This window comes from Leopardus geoffroyi, chromosome C1 (assembly GCF_018350155.1).
Source record: "Leopardus geoffroyi isolate Oge1 chromosome C1, O.geoffroyi_Oge1_pat1.0, whole genome shotgun sequence".
Classification (NCBI taxonomy): Eukaryota; Metazoa; Chordata; class Mammalia; order Carnivora; family Felidae; genus Leopardus; species Leopardus geoffroyi.
This window is the reverse complement of record NC_059328.1, coordinates 160,357,587-160,377,030: the sequence shown is the minus strand read 5'-3', so window position 1 is coordinate 160,377,030 and position 19,444 is coordinate 160,357,587. Positions and strand designations below refer to the sequence as shown.

Genomic DNA, 19,444 nt, shown 5'->3' with positions numbered 1-19,444 from the left:
TCACTAAGTATTTTCAAATGTTAATGTTTTTAAATTCTTGGTAGTATACACAGGTGTTTGTTATATTCTTTGTACCCTTCTGTACCTAACATTGTTTACAAATTATTAACACAAACAAAAAGTAATTTTTAGGAATTCTTAATACAAAGTAGAAAATAAAGAATTTCTGATATATATTTACTACTAAAAAGTCTGATCACTCATGGTTTACCAAGGAATTATCTTTCAGGGCACAAATATGGAAAACTCCTTTCTGTTTCTTCTTATTAGGTGTGATGATATAGTGCCAAGGATGGCCTCCAATCTGGAAAGCATTCTCCAGGGAGGACACCTCAAAGAGCAGTGGTGGTGAGTCTGTAGAGATGGGCAAAAGGAATTTATTAGTTTCTCTGTTCTGGTAGCCTTGGAACATTCATGATGCATGCATCATCTATGAACTTTCATTAACGAGAAATTACTACATTTAAGAAATAAAATCAGGAAAGAACTGATTGCTAAGAAAAGAGAAAGCTGGTAGGCAACAAATGTTATGCAAGAAGTCAACTTTATGTTACACGAGCAGTCTTAAGATTTCCAGTATATAAGTGATATTAGTCATAATGAATGTAACCACTTAGGACAGGTCCTGTCACAGTGGTAGCTTTATTAAGGGATGGCGACTAATACTAGTATTATCCTTAGATAAGTTAACTAGTTTAGACATCTGTTTCCAGGGCATGTGTGACCTGCAGCTGAGTGGAGATAAAAAAGTGGACCGAAGGTGCTTATGATAGCAAAAAATGACAAAGTACACCTAATAAAAACAGCTACCATTTACTAGACACCTATGTATACGATTCTGAGTTAAACACGATTTCCAACTCTCATAACAATCCTACAACATAATTAGGCCTAATAATTTCCTTCAGATGTGAGGAAGAGATCTTCCATATTCCAGACTAACAGGTTATACTTAGCAAATTTTATACGAGCAGTCTTAAGATTTCCAGTATATAAGTGATATTAGTCATAATGAATGTAACCACTTAGGACAGGTCCTGTCACAGTGGTAGCCTTATTAAAGGATGGCGACTAATACTAGTATTATCTTTAGATAAGTTAACTAGTTTAGATAAATCTAGCCATTCACTGTCTTGTAGAGACTAACACCATAAAAGAAATATCTGTTGGTGCCTTTTAGTTAGAATGTCTATTATGAAAAAGATAAGAGGGGTGCCTGGGTGGCTCAGTTGGTTGAGAATCTGACTCTTGATTTTAGCTCAGGTCATTAGTTGTCTTTAGGTCAACTAATTTTAAGTAGAGCAAAACAGATGCACTCTTACACAAGTGCGTAAGTGGAAGGTACTACAGCTTTAGAATATACCAAACATTCTGTTTCGGCAAGTGGTTACTTGGGACACTTTCTTTACCCTTTTGCTTTTAGTGTTTAATCTTTGGTTATGAGGCCAACACTGCCAGTAAAGGGGCTTGCCTTAGGAAGACCCATTCACTCAAGAGCCCTAAGTTACATATATAAGTGTGTGCTTTGGGTTGCCAGGTGGCTCAGTCGCTCAAGCTTCCGACTCTTGATTTTGGCTCAGGTCATGATCTTGTCGTTTTGTGAGATCAAGCCCTGTGTTGGGCTCTGAGCTGACAGCAGGGAATCTGCTTGGGATTTTCTTTCTTCCCCCCGCTCTCTGCCCTTCCCTTGCTTGTGTTCTCTTTCTCAAAATAAATAAATAATCTTAAAAAAAAAAAAGTGCGTGCTTTATTAGGCCTCTTCATAAGACACTTTACTACTGGGTCCTCTATATAGGAGAAAAATAATGAAAAGTGAATTCACAAACTGACAGTGCTGAGGAAGAGACAGGTATAAATATATCAAATATATTTAAAGTGCTTTTTTTAAAAAAGCTTTTAGGAAGAAAGTAATATTCTTAATATATAAAGAAGTCTTCTTAATGAGGAAAAAATGAACCCAACAGATAAAATGTTAGATAAATTATGAAAGAAATACAAACATCATATGTGATAATACAGTAGCTATGAAATGATGGTGGATGACAAAAAATTATAAAAAAAAAGAAAAAATATAATTGGAGTTTGAATTTGGGGCTAAAATTTTAAGTAGGTATGTTATAGAGAATATAAAATAGGTATTAACACTAGAAGAAAATCAATGCAAAAAGATACACTTAAAAAGAAATACTTTTCTCAGCAGTTGCTAAAAATGGCCCCAGAGTAGCAGTGGGACTCTGCTAATCACAATTCTGATGGGTCCCCAGTAACCTGAAATTTTGATCTCTAATACTATTCTCAACTAGAGTCCTAGAAGTTCTCAGAGAGTAGCTGATTCTATGTCTTGTCATGAGGAAATTTTAAGATCCTTCTGAACCATCTAGTTGTTGTGATAAAGGATATTTATAGGATGGCAGGGTAGTATTAAAAGAATAACAGAGTCAGCAAAAGGGGTTCCTACTTGCTAGACTGTGAAAAGAGAGGCATGAAAAAGAAAATAATAATAATGATTACAATGCTTTGAGTCTGTGAAAGGTCAAGCAATACTTCAGAGTTTTAATATAAATTGTACAAAATGTTGTATTGTTTATAAAAGAATAGCTATAGTAAGATTTTTCTGTAATTTTAAAATATAGGGAATATATCAGGGAAATGCAAATCAAAACCTCACACCTGTTAGAATGTCTATTATTAAAAAGATAAGAGGGGTGCCTGGGTGGCTCAGTTGGTTGAGAATCTGACTCTTGATTTTAGCTCAGGTCATGATCCCAGGGTTGTGGGATTGAGCCCTGCATCAGGCTCTGTGCTGAGTGTGGAGCCTGCTTAAGATACTCTCTCTCCCTCTCTCTCTCTCCCCCTGCCACCCCTCTCCCCGACTCACACTCTAAAATTAAAAAATAACAAGATAAGAAACAATAGCAGTTGGAGAGGATATAACGGAAAGGGAACTCTTGTGCAATGTTGCTGGAAATGTAAATTGGTGCAGCCACTAAGGAAAACAGCACGGAGGTTCCTCAAAAAATTAAAAATAGAACTACCATATGATCCAGCAATTCCACTACTGGTTATTTACCCAAAGAAAATAAAATCACTAATTTGAAAAGATATATGCACCCCTATGTTCATTGGGGCATTATTTATAGGAGTTCCTAGAGACAGAAAACAGACTGATGGTTATCATAGGGGAAGGGGGTCAACTATACGGTGAAAGTAGTAACTAGATTTACTGCAGTGGTCACTTTGTAGTGTACACAAAAATTTTAATTTTTTTTTTTTTTTTTTTTTAGGTAAAAGCAGAGTTTATTGAAGATATAGAGCAAACAGATACAGATGAACTGTCCGGGAGACTGAGAGAGGAAAGAAGCACGAGTCTCATTACTGCTTGGGGTCTGGGTTTTTTTATTGAGGATGGCAGTCTTGTGTATGTGTCCTCTCAGGCATCCAAGAAATGGTTAGAACAAAGATGAGGGCTCAGGTTCTCTTCCTAGGAGCCAGGGGGTCTTGGTGTAGAGATGTCTAGCTCTCATGGCCTGCAATGCACATATGATAGTTTCGTCCAGTCATTCTCACCTGGACCTTCCTTAGATGTCATTTATTCTAGAGCATCATCAACTCCTCGTCCCTTACAAGAAGGGCTTAGGCTGTTTTCATTATAAGGCGTGTGTAAAGTGGGGTAGAGATGCAGGTCCTAGCAGGAAGAGAAGCCAGAAAAGAAGCAAAGGGGAAAAAACCCAGCTTTTTCTCTCATGGCATCCCCTTCAGTTTCCCTGTCTCATTCCCTGCTATGGGATTTTTATCGTCCTTATTCTTAAGGGGTGTTGAAGGGTGAAGGTCTCATCTCCTGTAGCTTCTTCAGGCTGAAAGGGATTGTAGGTCCTACCTAATGGGAGGCATAAAAATCCTGAGCTATCTCACTAAAGGAAGGGCTCCTAGTTGCAGATATTTTTGAGTTGGAGGCATGCATGAGGTCTCATCATAAGAATAGGATGTTTCCTACAGTCATCATTGAGATAATTTGTCTGACATCTTTACGCAGAGCATGTAGCAAAAATAGTCCCCATAATAAAAAAGACTAGCATAATTACTATCATAGCTAGTAGAAGAAGTGTCTTCCACCAAGACTATCCATGTCCGCTAAACCAGAAAGAAACCCACTCACTGAGAGAATGAGAAGAGTCAGACATTGCTTTAATTTGTGTGTGCATGTCTGCTAAAACTTTTGATGGAGATTAGAGTCACCTGGGATACATACATAACATTAAGTCTCAATATTAGCATAAGTGTCTTCTTGAGCTGTAGTCAGGATATCAAGGCTTTGGAGGGCCACCTTTTGAATTTGTGGGTGACAGCATGTCGGGTTTGGCTAAAGGTGGCTACCATATGCTTGACTACAGTCTCTATTTGTAATTTTACAGGTATAGAGGTGGCTCCCGGGACAGATACGGCTAAGGAACAAAACCATCAAGAGTTCCTCTTTGCCTCACGTCTGGCCTTAGTAATATTCTAACTATGAGGAATCACTGGCAAGTACACCTGACACTAATCTAATGCTATACATCAACTTTATCTCAATAAAATATAGGTAGCTAATCTTATATATTTCTTCTGTTAAATAAATGTTTGTTTTAACATTTACATGTTAAATGAAAATACAAGGTACGGAACAGAGTATACAATATACTACATTTGGTGTAAGAAAGAAGGTAGCATTTATTTATTTCTAAAAAAAAAAAAATTTTTTTTAAGATTTTTTTTTTTTAACGTTTATTTATTTTTGAGACAGAGAGAGACAGAGCATGAACGGGGGAGGGGCAGAGAGAGAGGGAGACACGGAATCAGAAGCAGCCTCCAGGCTCTGAGCTGCCAGCCCAGAGCCCGATGCAGGGCTCGAACTCACGGACCGCAAGATTGTGACCTGAGCTGAAGGTGGACGCTTAACCGACTGAGCCACCCAGGCGCCCCAAGAAGGTAACATTTAAAGAATACATATGCATGTTTGCTTATTTAAAAAAAAATTTTTTTTTTTTACATTTATTTATTTTTGACAGAGAGAGACAGAGCACAAGCGGGGGAGGGGCGGAGGGAGAGGGGGACACAGAGTCCGAAGCAGGCTCCAGGCTCGAGCTGTCAGCACAGAGACCGACACGGGGCTCGAACCCACAAACCATGAGATCACGACCTGAGCCGAAGTTGGATGCTTACCTGACTGAGCCACCCAGGCGCCCCTGCATGTTTGCTTATTTTTATGAAAAGAAACAACAGAGGGATAACCTAGAAACTAAAAACAATGATTACTTATAGGGGCAGGGTGGAATTGGGGGAGGGAAGTAACAGAATGGAAGGACTTTTATGGATGGCAGCAAAGTTTCTCAGACTGTATCTTTTTATATAGTTTTGACCATTAAAACATACACATTTTACAACTTCAAGAATAAAGTCAAAAGGGAAAAAATAAACCTAAAATTGAAAACTAAAACAAACGAACCTAATTACATAAAATTGGTAACCTAATGACACAGAAAAATAATTTCAAGCAATCTTTGAACACATTACTCTGATAGTACACTTATTGGGCTGTACACTAAGGACAAAAGGACCTGCAGAGAAATCTTAACCTTCACACTGTACTTTAGTTTTCAGTAGTAGCATTGATATGGCAATTTTAAGATTATCACATATATATTATAGGATAAAGTTTCACTAGGAATCAAGAAGTTCAGTGGGAGCCAAAAGAAATACAAATATAAAATCAAAGAAGAATTGGGGCTCCTGGGTGGCTCAGTCGGTTAAGGGTCCAACTTCGGCTCAGGTCATGATCTCACGGCTCATGAGTTCTAGCCCTGCACTGGGTTCTGTGCTGACAGCTCAGAGCCTGGAGCCTTCTTCAGATTCTGTGTCTCCCTCTCTCTCTGTCCCTCCTCCACTTGCATTCTGTGTCTGTCTTTCTCTCTCTCTCTCTCAAAAAAAAAAAAAAAAAAAAAACGTTAAAAAAAAATCAAAGAACAATTAAATTTAGAAATATGAGAATGAACTAAAAGGTTTTTGTTTTAATATATTTCCCAGCTCTGTTCACCAAAAATAAAGACACCCAGCTGCATTGAGCACAACTAGATCTTGGTCTATGTTTTGGGTTGAAATGTGCCCCTCAAAAAGATATGTCGAACCCCTAACCCCTGGTATTGGTGAATATGACTTTATTTGGAAACAGGGTCTTTGCAGAGATCATGCTGGATAAGGGTGGGTCCTAAAACCCATGACTGGTGTTCTTATAAGGAGAGAGAGAGATTTGAAGACAACAGAGTGAAGAAGGCCATGTGAAGACAGGCAGAGAGGGCAGCAATGCTGCCACAAACCAAGAAATGCCAAGGATTGTCAGCAACAACTAGAAGCCAGAAGAAGCAAGGAAGTATTCTTTCCTAGAGCCTTCAGAGGACCTGAGGTGGTCTCTGTCAATGCTTTAATTTCAGACTTCTAGCCTCCAAAACTGTAAGAGATTAAATTTCTGTTGCTTAAAGCTATCAGTTTGTGGTGTTACAGCAGTCCTAGGACACTAACACAGTCAATGAGGGTGTTCTCTCCTTGCCACATCGAGGACAAGGAAAGTAAAAGGTAAACCTAGGATACATTATTGTTCCAGAAGAGCAAGGGAATTCCCCAAGACTCTTGGGGTATGTCAAAATGGAGTTCTCACTGGCCAAATGTGGGGCAATTTGAACATCATGAAGAATAATGACTGTAACTATACAATTTTGTATAGATGAAAATCCATGAGTCCACTGTGATTATATATGTGTGCTGACCTCTAAAATATTTTGCCACCTTGGACGTGACTATTAACACCAAATCCTTGCTTGAATACTGATACTTAAAGGGAAAGAGTAAGTATTTACCTTGACATTTTAGGAGGAATTACAGTTCATCCCTAGGTGATGAGTGAAAGTTTTTATTTACAGAAAAATGTCAGTTATTAAAGGTAGAAGGAATGACAGAATCTTTTCAAATGGCCATTCTGCCACCCACAATGACATAATTGATTCAAGCATTACTAGTTATCTGTAATCACAGAAAATTAAAAACAACCTAAATGTCCAAAGCAGTGAACTGGTTCAACAAATTCAAAGTTCATCCATAGAATGATACACAGGTCAAGTTCTTAAAACTTCAAGGAGCTGTGTGTGTGGGTGTACATGCATACACATGAAACCACATTTTGGCGAAGCTAATGTAGGCACCACATTCAAAAAGTATCACAAGATACATAATGAAAAATAAGTCTTCCTATCATCTGTATCCCTCAGAGGAAACTACTGTTTATCAGGTTTTTGTGTGTCCTTCCATATATTCCAAGCAAATCTAAAAGTATATGCTCATGTGTACATTTTTAACATGTGAATACAAATTCTTTATACAAATGAAGCTTTTTATGTACAGTTTTACACTCCTTTTTATCATTTATTAATATATACTGGGAATTGCTCTGCAACAATACAAAAAAATTCTTTCTTTCTAACACTTAAATTTATGATATGGCCAAACAATGAAATAATAGTAGTGTCACCTATCAATTATACATTGTTTCTAACCACTTGCTATTAGAAATAATGTTACACTTGTACATTTGTCATTTTTGTACACATATGAATGTATCTGGTATAAATTCCTAGACATGGAATTGTTCAAGGAGTATATATATTTAAAACTTTGCTGCATATTGACAAACTGTCCTCCACAAATGACTCCAACAATAAATGACTATAGTTTTATATAGTTTTATATTCTTATATACTTCTATACTACACTTTTAACAACCCCATTAGTAACTTTTTGATAGCTGAAAACCTGAAAAGATGTATCTTAGGATAATTTTAATTTACATTTCTCTTCTCAGTGATGTTGGGCTTTGCCTTCTGCTAGTTAAATGCCAAGCAAGACTCAGTATCACCAGGTGTTCAGTTCAATGAATAACTGATAGATTTTGTCAATACCTATTCAGTAGCAAGGAATAAGCTATATAGAAGTAAAATGAATTGAGTTTATAATTAAATTATGAGAAAACACTGGATGATTACAATAAATAACTATTTATATGACCACTTATTTTTTAAGGTGAAAAAAATGCTACATAGTAGCCATACCTGTGATTTTAATATTACAAGGAATGCCAAAAGGAGCCTCTCCTACAGTTCCAGCAGTCCCACCCCATCTGCATGCACACCCTAAGTCAAGTTTCTGTTGCATGAACTAAAAACAAAACAAAACAAACAAAAACGGTGGCTTTAGCACCCACTTATTTGCTGTCTGGAGAGAGAAAAAATTAAATTCACATGTATCTGACAGAGAAAATGTCTTTATTTAAAGGGCCTTTCTATTTATCCTCCCACCCTCTTTTAAAGGTTACTTTGTCTTTCTGCATTTGCACAGTTTTGTAGAGTTGAAATCTACACAAGTGCCTTACTCTAAAGCATCTCATTAAAAAAAAATCATACCTCAGTCCAAAATTCAAGTTATTATAATATGGCAAATTTCAGGCTTCTGTACCTGTTCAATGATGGCTTGGAAGCTATAGAGTCTGACCAGTCCTGAGCTGTACATCACAATCAGTATCCCATGAGACAAGGTAGCATCTGTAACGTTCCCGAAAATCTGAGGGGAAAGGTAGATATCACCTGAGAAAAGACCAGAAGGCCAATCCTCTTGAGTGTTCACAGTGGTTTGTGCTTTGCTTAATATTCAGGTCACCACGACATCACTGCTGCCTAGTATTATAACTTAATTATAATTTAGAGACCTGAAGTTAAGGTGTCATTAGGGTGCTAGGCCACTGGAGTCTCAAACTGGAACACTAATGGCAGTGTAGCATATAACCTTCAAAATGATTCAGCAGCATTAATTTGCCTCATCCATTTGCTTTATTGTTTGCCAATATCTTTTAATAGCAAATCCTATTCTGGGGCGCCTGGGTGGCTCAGTTGGTTGAGCGACCGACTTCAGCTCAGGTCATGATCTCACAGTCCGTGAGTTCAAGCCCCGCATCAGGCTCTGTGCTGACAGCTTGGAGCCTGGAGCCTGCTTTGGATTCTGTGTCTCCCTCTCTCTCTGCCCCTCCCCCGCTCATGCTCTGTGTCTCTCTCTCTCTCTGTCAAAAATAAACAAACATTAAAAAAATTTTTAAAAACCCAACAAATCCGGGGCGCCTGGGTGGCGCAGTCGGTTAAGCGTCCGACTTCAGCCAGGTCACGATCTCGCGGTCTGTGGGTTTGAGCCCCGCGTCGGGCTCTGGGCTGATGGCTCAGAGCCTGGAGCCTGTTTCCGATTCTGTGTCTCCCTCTCTCTCTCTGCCCCTCCCCCGTTCATGCTCTCTCTCTGTCCCAAAAATAAAATTAAAAAAAAATTTAAAAAACCCAACAAATCCTATTCTTCATGGACGTAGGCATACACTGAGACCATCTAATTCTACCATACAGGATATGCATAGTAAATATAGAGACCTATTCTTCATGCTAAAATGTTACTTATAAAGAGACAGTTTTTAGCTAGAAGGGAAAAGATTGGCTCTGAGAAAGTACTTCTAATGAGAAACAGCCAATTCCAGAATTTTATTATTACTTTGTTCTTTAAATATCTAACACAGCTAGGTGTTTTAGTCATATAAAACCCAAACATGTTAAAGACCAAGCCAACACCTATAGAGACATTTAGACCGGCTAACCTTGAGTAAAGCTTTGGTTCTTTGTTCCCTTTCTGTTTTTGTTCTATGCAACGGATCCTGTCATAATCCTCCACAGAGCTCTGACAAAGAACTTGATTCTGTGCCTATTTTAATATTTACAAAAGCCAACATAGACAAATTTTCATAGCAATGAAAGAACAAGTAGAAATTAAGTGAAAATCTGTTTCTGTTTCTAATTACTTAGTGAAAATTTACTACCCCAATAAATAGCTTAAAGTACATTCTAAGCCAGCCCATGGGTAGTCTTTTATACATGGTAAGTGAAAGATACGCTTCAATTCCAACTAACCCTAATCAAAACCAAATCCCTGCAATGATTATTGTAGGCATGTAAAAATAGATAGAAACAATTTATGACTTAGCTAAGTGTTCATTCCTGTTTTGGACTGTAATAAGCATACACAATTACTTAATCCACGAGCACAAAGAAAACAATTAAATTCGTAAGTTATGTTTTTTGTCATCTCTTAGAAGGATAATTATGCTTTCTTTGCTTTGATCTTGACTAGCTCATAATTTTTTATTGGCGGATCCTGGTTTCCCACTTTGAAAAAGAAGACTTGTGTAATTCAAACATATTTTCAAATAATGAGTGCTATAATAAAGTAGCCACACTATTTTAAAATTTGGTTCATACTTTGGAGTCAACTCTAGTTTCTAATTCCAGTTTCTGCATTCACTTAGGATTTGGTTAATTTCCTAGTGGAATACATCATACATTACAAAGTTGTAAACTACTCAAAGTGCCTGGCACAAAGCCAAGAATGAACAAGTAATTGATACTATTCATTTGCCCTTATGTAGTTTAGTATACTATGCTTTTACAAAAATTTTTTAACATGTTCATCTTATTTGCTAATGACTATTAGCGGACTCTGAAGATCTGCTTCAGTAATACTTAAAGACTAGTAGAATAGACCAATAAATAACTATCCCCCCAGACTAAGTAACAATTTTTAAATGGAAAGTAGAAGGCTATTGATTCTTTTACTCAAAGGAAGTATGTCCTTTCTTTCCTCCCATATCATGGCCTATAAATCAAGAACAATGACAAGAATAAAACCTAAAACTGAATGAGTTGGAAAACTCACATATTTAATTATAAGCCTGTTTCTGTATCATAAAACAAGTTTTAGATCTATACCTTGCAATTAAAATGAGGCTTTTTGTTTAGCTTTTCACCTTCTTAATGGTCATTTTAAATGAGCTTTGGAATATCCCTCTGCAAAAAACCACCTTCCTCATTTCATAATTTTGTAAAGTAGTGGTTTGTTAATGACACCAAAGGTAATTCAACACTATGCACTTGAATGGCATAAAAACATGTAGAAAGTGGAAGGAATGATTAGACTTTCTTCCTAAATGAAACACTCTCATGTGTTTTGATATGAAACAAGCTAGATCAGAAAGCTTTTTACAATTAGGGGAACACTTGCAATCAAATGACTTAATAAAATAAATAATTAACCAATGGCATCTGATCTTTTATAAAAAAGTTGATATTGCAATTAAATCAGAAGTAAGTTCTTACCTTCTTGCTGATCTCCAGAATCCCTATGAGTGAAAAAGGTAAAACATGGAACACTGCAAGGTACAGCAAAATAGGCTGTTGAATGCCTGCCTACAAGGAAAGATTAAATTATAGGCAGCTCTCAAAAGAATTTCAGAAACACTGTTTTCATGAGTTGAAAACATCCATCTATCCTAGCATACAGTTATGTGGATGTTTTCAATTCATGAAAACCTCCGTCTACATTGCAAAGTTACTTAAACAGCAAGGCATATGTGTTCAAAATAAGTCCATTAAACCTTCAGCCCTTCAACACACATGTACATACACACAAAAATCTATAAAAGTAAACCTAACAGTAAACATTTCTTAACAATGAAACATATTTTACATACTGTACAAAAACATTTTATCTACTGCATAACAAAATACACTTTCCATATTACAATTACAGCATAAATATATATTTATAATGTCTACCATATACCATATAATTAAATTATTATTATACATATATTATGGCATATTAATGTAGTATAAGTTATATTGTAAGTTGGAGTTCTAATAATAAAGACCTTAATCAAAAGACACATAGTTATGGTCGTATCACCCGAAAGTAGCATTACACTGACATGTCTATGTGAGATGAGAAGAAATTATCAACAGTTAAAGCTTGAATGATTTGTCTGTTTGGAAAAGATAGCTCCCTTACTTTGAAGAACAAGGTTCAATTTCTTTCCACTATGGAATGTAAAATAATCTGTTGTACTTCTCCAGAGTGGCTTAAAGGGTATTTCTTAAGCTCGTGGTAAACAACTTTTATACCATTTTTCAGAAATCAAAGACCATTAGTTCTTTCACAACAAATTTGCAGACAATTTCTTCATTTCATTAATGCTTAAGATTTATTTATTGATACTTAAAGATGTCTACCTGCCGGGCCAATGCTGAACATTTGTTTTGAGCTGACTTGACTGCAATGACTTCTTGAGGAGTGTCCCAGCTCAAGTATCTTATAAAAGAATGAGGAGAAGGTTATTCATTGGGGTCAGTTTCCTTATAATCAAAATATAATAGTATTTTCTAAATAGTTCTTTAGTTATTTAAATTATAAAAGCAAAGTAATTTATTTTAAAACAAAAACAACTTAAAATTTCCCTCTAGATCCTTATGCAATAACTCCTATAAAAAAAAAATATATATATATACATATATATATATATATTTAACTTTAATCCTTCTAGTGTCAGTGAATAAACTCTGTGTTTGATCAAACAGTATTCCAACTTAGAAAACAAAAAACTATTCCTGCTTTAAAATGGAAGTTACGAAAAGCATTAAAAATGTTACTTTCACATTCTGCATGCATTATTCACTCCAAATATATATATATATATATATACACACACACACACACACACACACACACACATACCTATATAGGTGTGTGTATATAGGTATACACACACCTATATAGGTATGTGTGTGTGTGTGTGTGTGTGTGTGTGTATCTCTCTCTCTCTCTCTCTCTATATATATATATATGAAATTTAAAAACTACTAGTTAAAATAACAGTTTTTAGGGACATAGGGACATCTGGCTGGCTCAGTCAGAAGAGCATGTGATTTGATCTCAGGGTTGTGAGCTTAAGCCCCACATTGGATGTAGAGATTGCTTAAAAACAAACAACAACAAAAATACTTCTTAGATTGTACTAGGCAGATATTTAACTGAAACAGACTAACCTTCAGGAAACTCAACCATAAAGTACAACCTACATATAAAATACTGTTTGCAGAAGGGAAATTAGGAACACCTGGCTGACTCAGTGGGTTAAGTGTCTGCTCAGGTCATGATCTCACAGTTCATGAGTTTGAGTCCTGCGTCAGGCTCTGAGCTGACAGTTCAGAGCCTGGAGCCTGCTTCATTGGGGTTCTGTGTCTCCCTCTCTTTCTGCCCCTCCCCTGGTTGCGCTCTGTCTCTGTCTCTGTCTCTCTCTCAAAAACAAACACTTAAAGTTTAAAAAAGATGGGAAATGAAAACGGGAGAGGGGTGGTACCTGGCTGGTTCAATTGGTAGAGCATGTGACTCTTGATCTCAGGGTTGTGAGTTCAAGCCCCACGTTGGGCATGGAGCCTACTTAAAAAAAAAGGGTGGGGGTGATATCTGCCAACTATTACAGGTTAGTTACTTAAGAGTGATACAACAATAAATGATAAAAGGTCTGTTATCCTCAGACCTTCAAAGGTACTCATGAGGAAAAAAAAATAGAATAGGTTTATAAATTGAGATCCAGGTATACAATGGTAAACTAAAAAAAAAAGCTTGAAATTTCCTGGGCCACAAGTCTCAAATTTATTTCATAGGTTTATATTTACATATGTATATATGTAAATAAGATCTTGAGTAATAAAGCCACATTTAATACCTGAATTTGCAATATGAAGCAAGATATATTTTCTCAAGGACTTTTCCAGTAGTTGCTGATATGCGAAATAGCCAATTATGTGCAGTCAGTGCTATGAGTGAGGATTTATAATCTGATGGATTGGGAAGTATTTCCCCCTAAAAAAATAAATAAATAAAAATCAAGGTGTAAAAATGAAACTGGCTGGTCATGAACAATCTGCAGTAATCTATGTCCAAAGAAAATAGCTAAAACCTTAAAGAAACAGCTATGTAAAACCAAAGAGGAAATATTAAATGTACAAATAGAGAATTAAGACAAGGAAAGACTGTAGGTTATTATTTTCATCATTAACTTATTGAGTTTATTCACATAAAGTGCTTAGACAGTACCTGAAATAATTTATTATTTATTGTTATTTATCATTAAGTAATTCAACAAGTGTAAGCCAATCATCATCATAACAATAGGAGTATTACTAACAATGCTGTTGTGATAACAATGATAACAACAATAACAGTTCTTAAAACCATAAGAATTAATAGTCTTCTGCTAAAGGGGCAGCTGGGTGGCTCAGTCAGTTAAGCATCTGACTTAGGCTCAGGTCATGACCTCCTGGCTCATGAGTTCGAGCCCTGCTGACAGCTTAGAGCCTGCAGCCTGCTTCAGATGCTGTGTCTCCATCTCTCTGCCCTTTCCCTGCTTGTGCTCTGTCTTTCTCTCTCTCAAAAATAAACATTTTAAAAAATTTAAAAAACAATAAAAAGAGTCATCTGCTAGAATAGATGTTTCTTTGTTCTAAGACTGTCTTTTTGACAGAAGTCAAAATGGCAAGAGGGCAAATTGTTCCATGATTCACTGCAGCTCTACTCTTAACCCAAATGAAAAGCTAGAATGCATAATCAAGGCAGCCAAAGAAAAACAGAAGATGGACCTGGTTTTAAAGACATCCTCTGTTGGTGGCTGGGTTGGTTAAGTGTCTGACTCTTGATTTTGGCTCAGGTCATCTCATGGTTCGTGAGACTGAACCCCATGTCAGGCTCTGCACTGACAGCGTGGAGCCTGTTTGAGATTCTCTCCCTCTCTCTCTGCCCCTTCTGTGCTCTCTCTCTCTAAAATAAATAAAATAAACTTTTTAAAAAAAGATGCCCTCTGTTGTTAGTGCATTACCCCCCAAAAAGGGAGGTAATGGCTATTTGGGCATACCTGCCACTGATCAGCTGCCACAAGGTGGAAGTCTAAGGCAGGAAAAGAAAGAGAAGCAAAGAGTTCTACTTTAATTTGTAAAATAAAAAGGAAGTTCTTGGGGGGCGCCTGGGTGGCTCAGTCAGTTAGGCTTCCTAAGCTTCCCACTTCAGCTCAGGTCATGATCTCAGGGTTTGTGGGTTTGAGCCCCACGTCAGGCTCTCTGCTGTTAGCACAGAGCCCACTTCAGATCCCCTGAATCCCTCTCTCTTTGCCCCTTTCCGGCTTGCACTCTCTCTCTCCCGCTCTCAAAAATGAATAAACATTAAAAAGAAAAAGGAAATTCTACGACGAAAGTTAAGAATAGGGAAGTTAAAATTAATCTACTATTTGCGTTGGCTAAAAAGTGAATAGAAAAGAATAAAAGCATAGGTATTTTATATATGGTTTTAAAGATTTGTCGTTCCTTTCAGTTTTTGTGTTTGTTTCTTGGTTGTGTGTGTATATGTGTTTAAGTTTAACTACTGGAAGTCTTACACTAAAATCACATATAATGATGTAAACATTTTTAGTCTGTGGTGTCTTACATAAGTATCACCTCCTGGAGATTTTTTTTAATGTTTATTTATTTTGAGAGAGGGAGAGAGAGAGAGAGAGAGAGAAGAGTGTGTGTGTGTGTGTGTGTGTGTGTGTGTGTGTGTGTATACACAGGAGAGGCAGAGAGAGAGAATTCCAAGCGGGCTCTGCACTAACAGTGCAGGGCTTGATCTCACAAACTGTGACATGACCTGAGCTAAAATCAAGAGTTGGATGCTCAACTGACTGAGCTACCCAGGCACCACTCACTTCCTGGAGATTTAAAAAAAAAAAGAATTGGAAGTAGCATATATAATAGGTTTGAGGTATTTTCCTAAACCAAAAGTTGCATTTCACACATTGTCTCAGAAAAGGGTGCTAATTTATTTTTTTTAATTAAAAAAAATTTTTTTTAATATTATTTTTGAGAGAGAGAGAGAATGCAAGCAGGGTAGGAGCATAGAGAGAGGGAGACATAGAATCTGAAGCAGGCTCTAGGCTCTGAGCTGTCAGCACAGAGCCCAATGCGAGGCTCGAATCCACCAATGGGGAGATCATGACCTGAGCCCAAGTCAGATGCTTAACTGACTGAGCCACCCAGGTGCCCCTAAAAGGGTCCTAATTTAAATGTAGTTTCACATCAATATGTTAACAACAATAAATGATAACCTTCTTAGTTTTTCTTAATGGAAAATCTTGCTTAACTTCAAATGAGAAGAAAATGTTTAAAGAGAAGTGAGAATAGGAATTAGATTACTAGAAACTCTATTTTTTCAAGGATTGCTCTAAATTTTTTGTGTTTTTATACTGTGTCTTCAAAACTTTTCTCAATTAAGAAATCTGTCATCCTTGGGGTGCGTGGTTGGCTCAGTTGTTTGAGCGACCCACTCTTGATTTCAGCTCAGGTCATGCTCTCAAGGGTTAAGTGAGATTGAGCCTCACGTGGGGCTCTGCGCTGACAGTGAGGAGCCTGCTGGGGAATTTCTCTCTCCCTATCTCCCTGCCCCCTTCCCTGCTGTCTCTTTAAAAAATAAATCAATAAACATAAAAAAAAAAAAAAAAAAAATCTGTCACCTTCCTCCCCCAACCAATTTTAACAGATTAAAAGGCTTTAGATATTGGGGGCACAACAGTTATTTTCAGCTTTCAGTAAGAAATTGGGGAAGAAAACAGATTCAAAACTTTCTGATTTTTAAAAACATGTCTCTTTTTAAAAAGAATAAGTGTAGGGGCACCTGGGTGGCTCAGTCGGGTAAGCGTCCGACTTCAGCTCAGGTCATGATCTCACGGTCCGTGAGTTCGAGCCCCGCATCGGGCTCTGTGCTGACAGCCCAGAGCCTGGAGCCTGTTTCAGATTCTGTGTCTCCCTCTCTTTCTGACCCTGAACATTCATGCTCTGTCTCTCTTTGTCTCAAAAATAAATAAACGTTAAAAAAAAATTAAAAAGAGTAAGTGTCTAAGGGAAAAGAAAGCAGCAGCTCTGGAAAACTACAATTTTATGTAAAAACAGTAGTCTTTGACAAAAGAGAGAATTTTAATAGTAAATTCAAAGGATAGCTTCTTTTCTTTTAAACATTATTTGTGGTCACATATTTTAAGTTCTATTTTTCCTAAAAAACAACCAGCCAGATTCAAAAACCTGATTAATTTGCTACAATATGTCATAAGTACAGTTCTTAAAACAATGATCCCATGAAAAACTAATATGTAGAAATATACCTCAAAAAAGGAAGTCCTATAATCAAGAGTTTCAGAAAATGGTTTGATAATCACTGTGAACATTAGTATTATCGTAAGTATTATTAAAGGCTCTGAGAAGTAATTCTATAAATAAACTTGTTTAGCCTTTTAAACTCAGAATATTCCAAACTTATTTTGTGTACAAGTCAATTCTCTCAACTCCTCTAGCAAGTAGAAGATGCTATTTATGAAAACACGGTTCTGAAAAATACACATCAGGGCAATGTTAGTCTGTCTGATGGAGTGAGCTTATCTTATTATTTTATTTTATTGTATTTTGTATTACTTTTATTATTTTATTTTTTATTTTTGACTTAGTATTTTCCTAACAAGATTCACAGAGGAAACTTATAAGTCTACTTTCACAGAGCCATGTGACATAACTGCTGTCCTAAATAAATATCTTATTTTGATAGAATGATCTCTTAAATCAGTAGAATGATCTCTTAAACACTGAGGATAACTCTAAACTAGCTTATATTGCTTGCAAAACTTTTAATCAGTTCATAACTTTTTTCTAGTTTTTAAGATTTACAAATAGCATCAAAATTTTAAAATACATTCATAATATTAATATATAATTTTTTAAGATACAAGTTATTTCCTGAGGGAAAACAAGCAAAGGATACACTCTCTCTTTTGACTCCTTTCAAGATTCAGGAATCACTACGATATTAAAGCTTTATTCCTTTATACTACATATCAACAATGATCAGTTCTTTTAAGCAAAAAATGCATTAGAAACAAATACTCTAAAAATAAATCTTACCACTGGGCATTCCCATAATAAAGCATCCTCTATTTTTTCTGATTTGGAACATTTTGGCATTTCATAAAGTTTTCTTGGCTCTGATGCAACACTGGGAAAAAAGAAAAATGAATGATTATTCTTCTTATTCATTGAGACAGTGTTGGCTCAGCTTTGAGTGATTTATTCTATTTAGAGATTTGGAATACCAAGATACAACTTGCTACTTTGTCTTCCTTTTCTTAACTAAATGTTAACATTTTTTTCCTGATCACATAATTCAAAAGGAAATTCACTGGAAAAAAATCTGAAAAATACAGTAACATAGATTAGAATACTATAAAATTATAAAAATAACCATTATTAACATTTTGGTTCATTTTCTTCTGGTTTTTCTTTATATACATATACTTACCTGCAGATTATTTTCCAAAGTTGGATCATATTGATTTCTTTCTTTAACCCTGAATGATTACGGTGAATATCTCTGCTGAATTCCATGGCATTCATAAACTGTTATTCCAATATTGTAAAATGAAAATTAGATAAAAAGAGTCCTTTTATTTTAGAATGAAAATTAATAGGTTAAAAAAAGAAATACCTTTAAGGTGTTTTTTTTTTTTTAATTCCCAAACTGCCTTTCAGAAAAATTGAACAAGTTTATACCTCTGCCAGTATTGAAACTACAATTTTTAGGTGAAAAATAGTCCCTTATTTTTAATTTATACTTCTCTGATTACTACTGAGATATGATCATAGATATTTTCCTTTTTTTTTAACTGATGCACTTTAAAATTAAGCTACTATTTAAAAAAAATATTTTTACTGCTTGTATTTGAGAGAGAGAGACAGAGTGCGAGCAGGGGAGGGGCAGAGAGAGGGGGAGACACAGAATCTGAAGCAGGCTTCAAGCTCTGAGCTGTCAGCACAGAGCCTGATATGGGGCTTGAAACCAGGAATGCGAGATCATGACCTGAGCTGGAGTCTGATGCTCAGCCAACTGATCCACCAGGCACCCTGAAATGTATATATTAACAAAGGGAGAAGCTTCTAGGTTGGTAAACACATGGACATTCAGGGAGAGTAGAGTGCTCAAAGAGCATGGATATTCCACGCCCTTTCGCATGTAACTTGCCTATGCAACTCTTCCATCTGGCTGTTCTTGAATTATATCTTTTATTATCAACTGGTAATCTACTAAGAAACCAATCACAAAAGACACATACTATGTGATTCAATTTATATGCAATGTCCAGAACAGATGAATCTATAGAGACAGAAAACAGACTAGCACTTGCTTAGGGCTGAGGATGATGTGGGTATTGGGGCAATAGCTAAAGGCAATAAACTTTCTTTTTGAGGTGATGAAAATGTTCTAAAGTCAACTGTAGTGTTGGCTGCCTATATGAACCACAAGGGTTCACCAAAATTCCTATCATTGAATGAACATTCAATGAACTAAATATCATCAAATTGTATACTTTAAACTGGCGAATTGTATAGTATGTGAATTATATCTTTTAAAAAATGTTTATTTATTTATTTTTGAG

The 19,444-nt window shown here is 36.2% G+C and overlaps 1 protein-coding gene across 5 annotated transcripts in view; it reads right to left on the bottom strand.

Moving 5' to 3' along the window:
- The window catches only part of DCAF17 (DDB1 and CUL4 associated factor 17), a 49,482-nt gene that overhangs the window by 28,045 nt on the left and 1,993 nt on the right, over window positions 1–19,444 (bottom strand). For 4 of the 5 annotated variants that reach the window (XM_045480169.1, XM_045480168.1, XM_045480170.1 and 1 more), the window contains exons 3-9: window positions 17,916–18,006; window positions 13,667–13,803; window positions 12,171–12,249; window positions 11,259–11,348; window positions 8,536–8,640; window positions 8,133–8,238; window positions 212–354 (exon numbers count right to left, since the gene is read on the bottom strand). In XM_045480169.1, the coding sequence (XP_045336125.1) occupies window positions 212–354; window positions 8,133–8,238; window positions 8,536–8,640; window positions 11,259–11,348; window positions 12,171–12,249; window positions 13,667–13,803; window positions 17,916–18,006 (751 nt within the window). Of the gene's footprint in view, window positions 1–211; window positions 355–8,132; window positions 8,239–8,535; window positions 8,641–11,258; window positions 11,349–12,170; window positions 12,250–13,666; window positions 13,804–17,915; window positions 18,007–18,309; window positions 18,570–19,444 lie in introns of those variants that run through there. The other variant, XM_045480171.1, reaches the window with a different exon arrangement.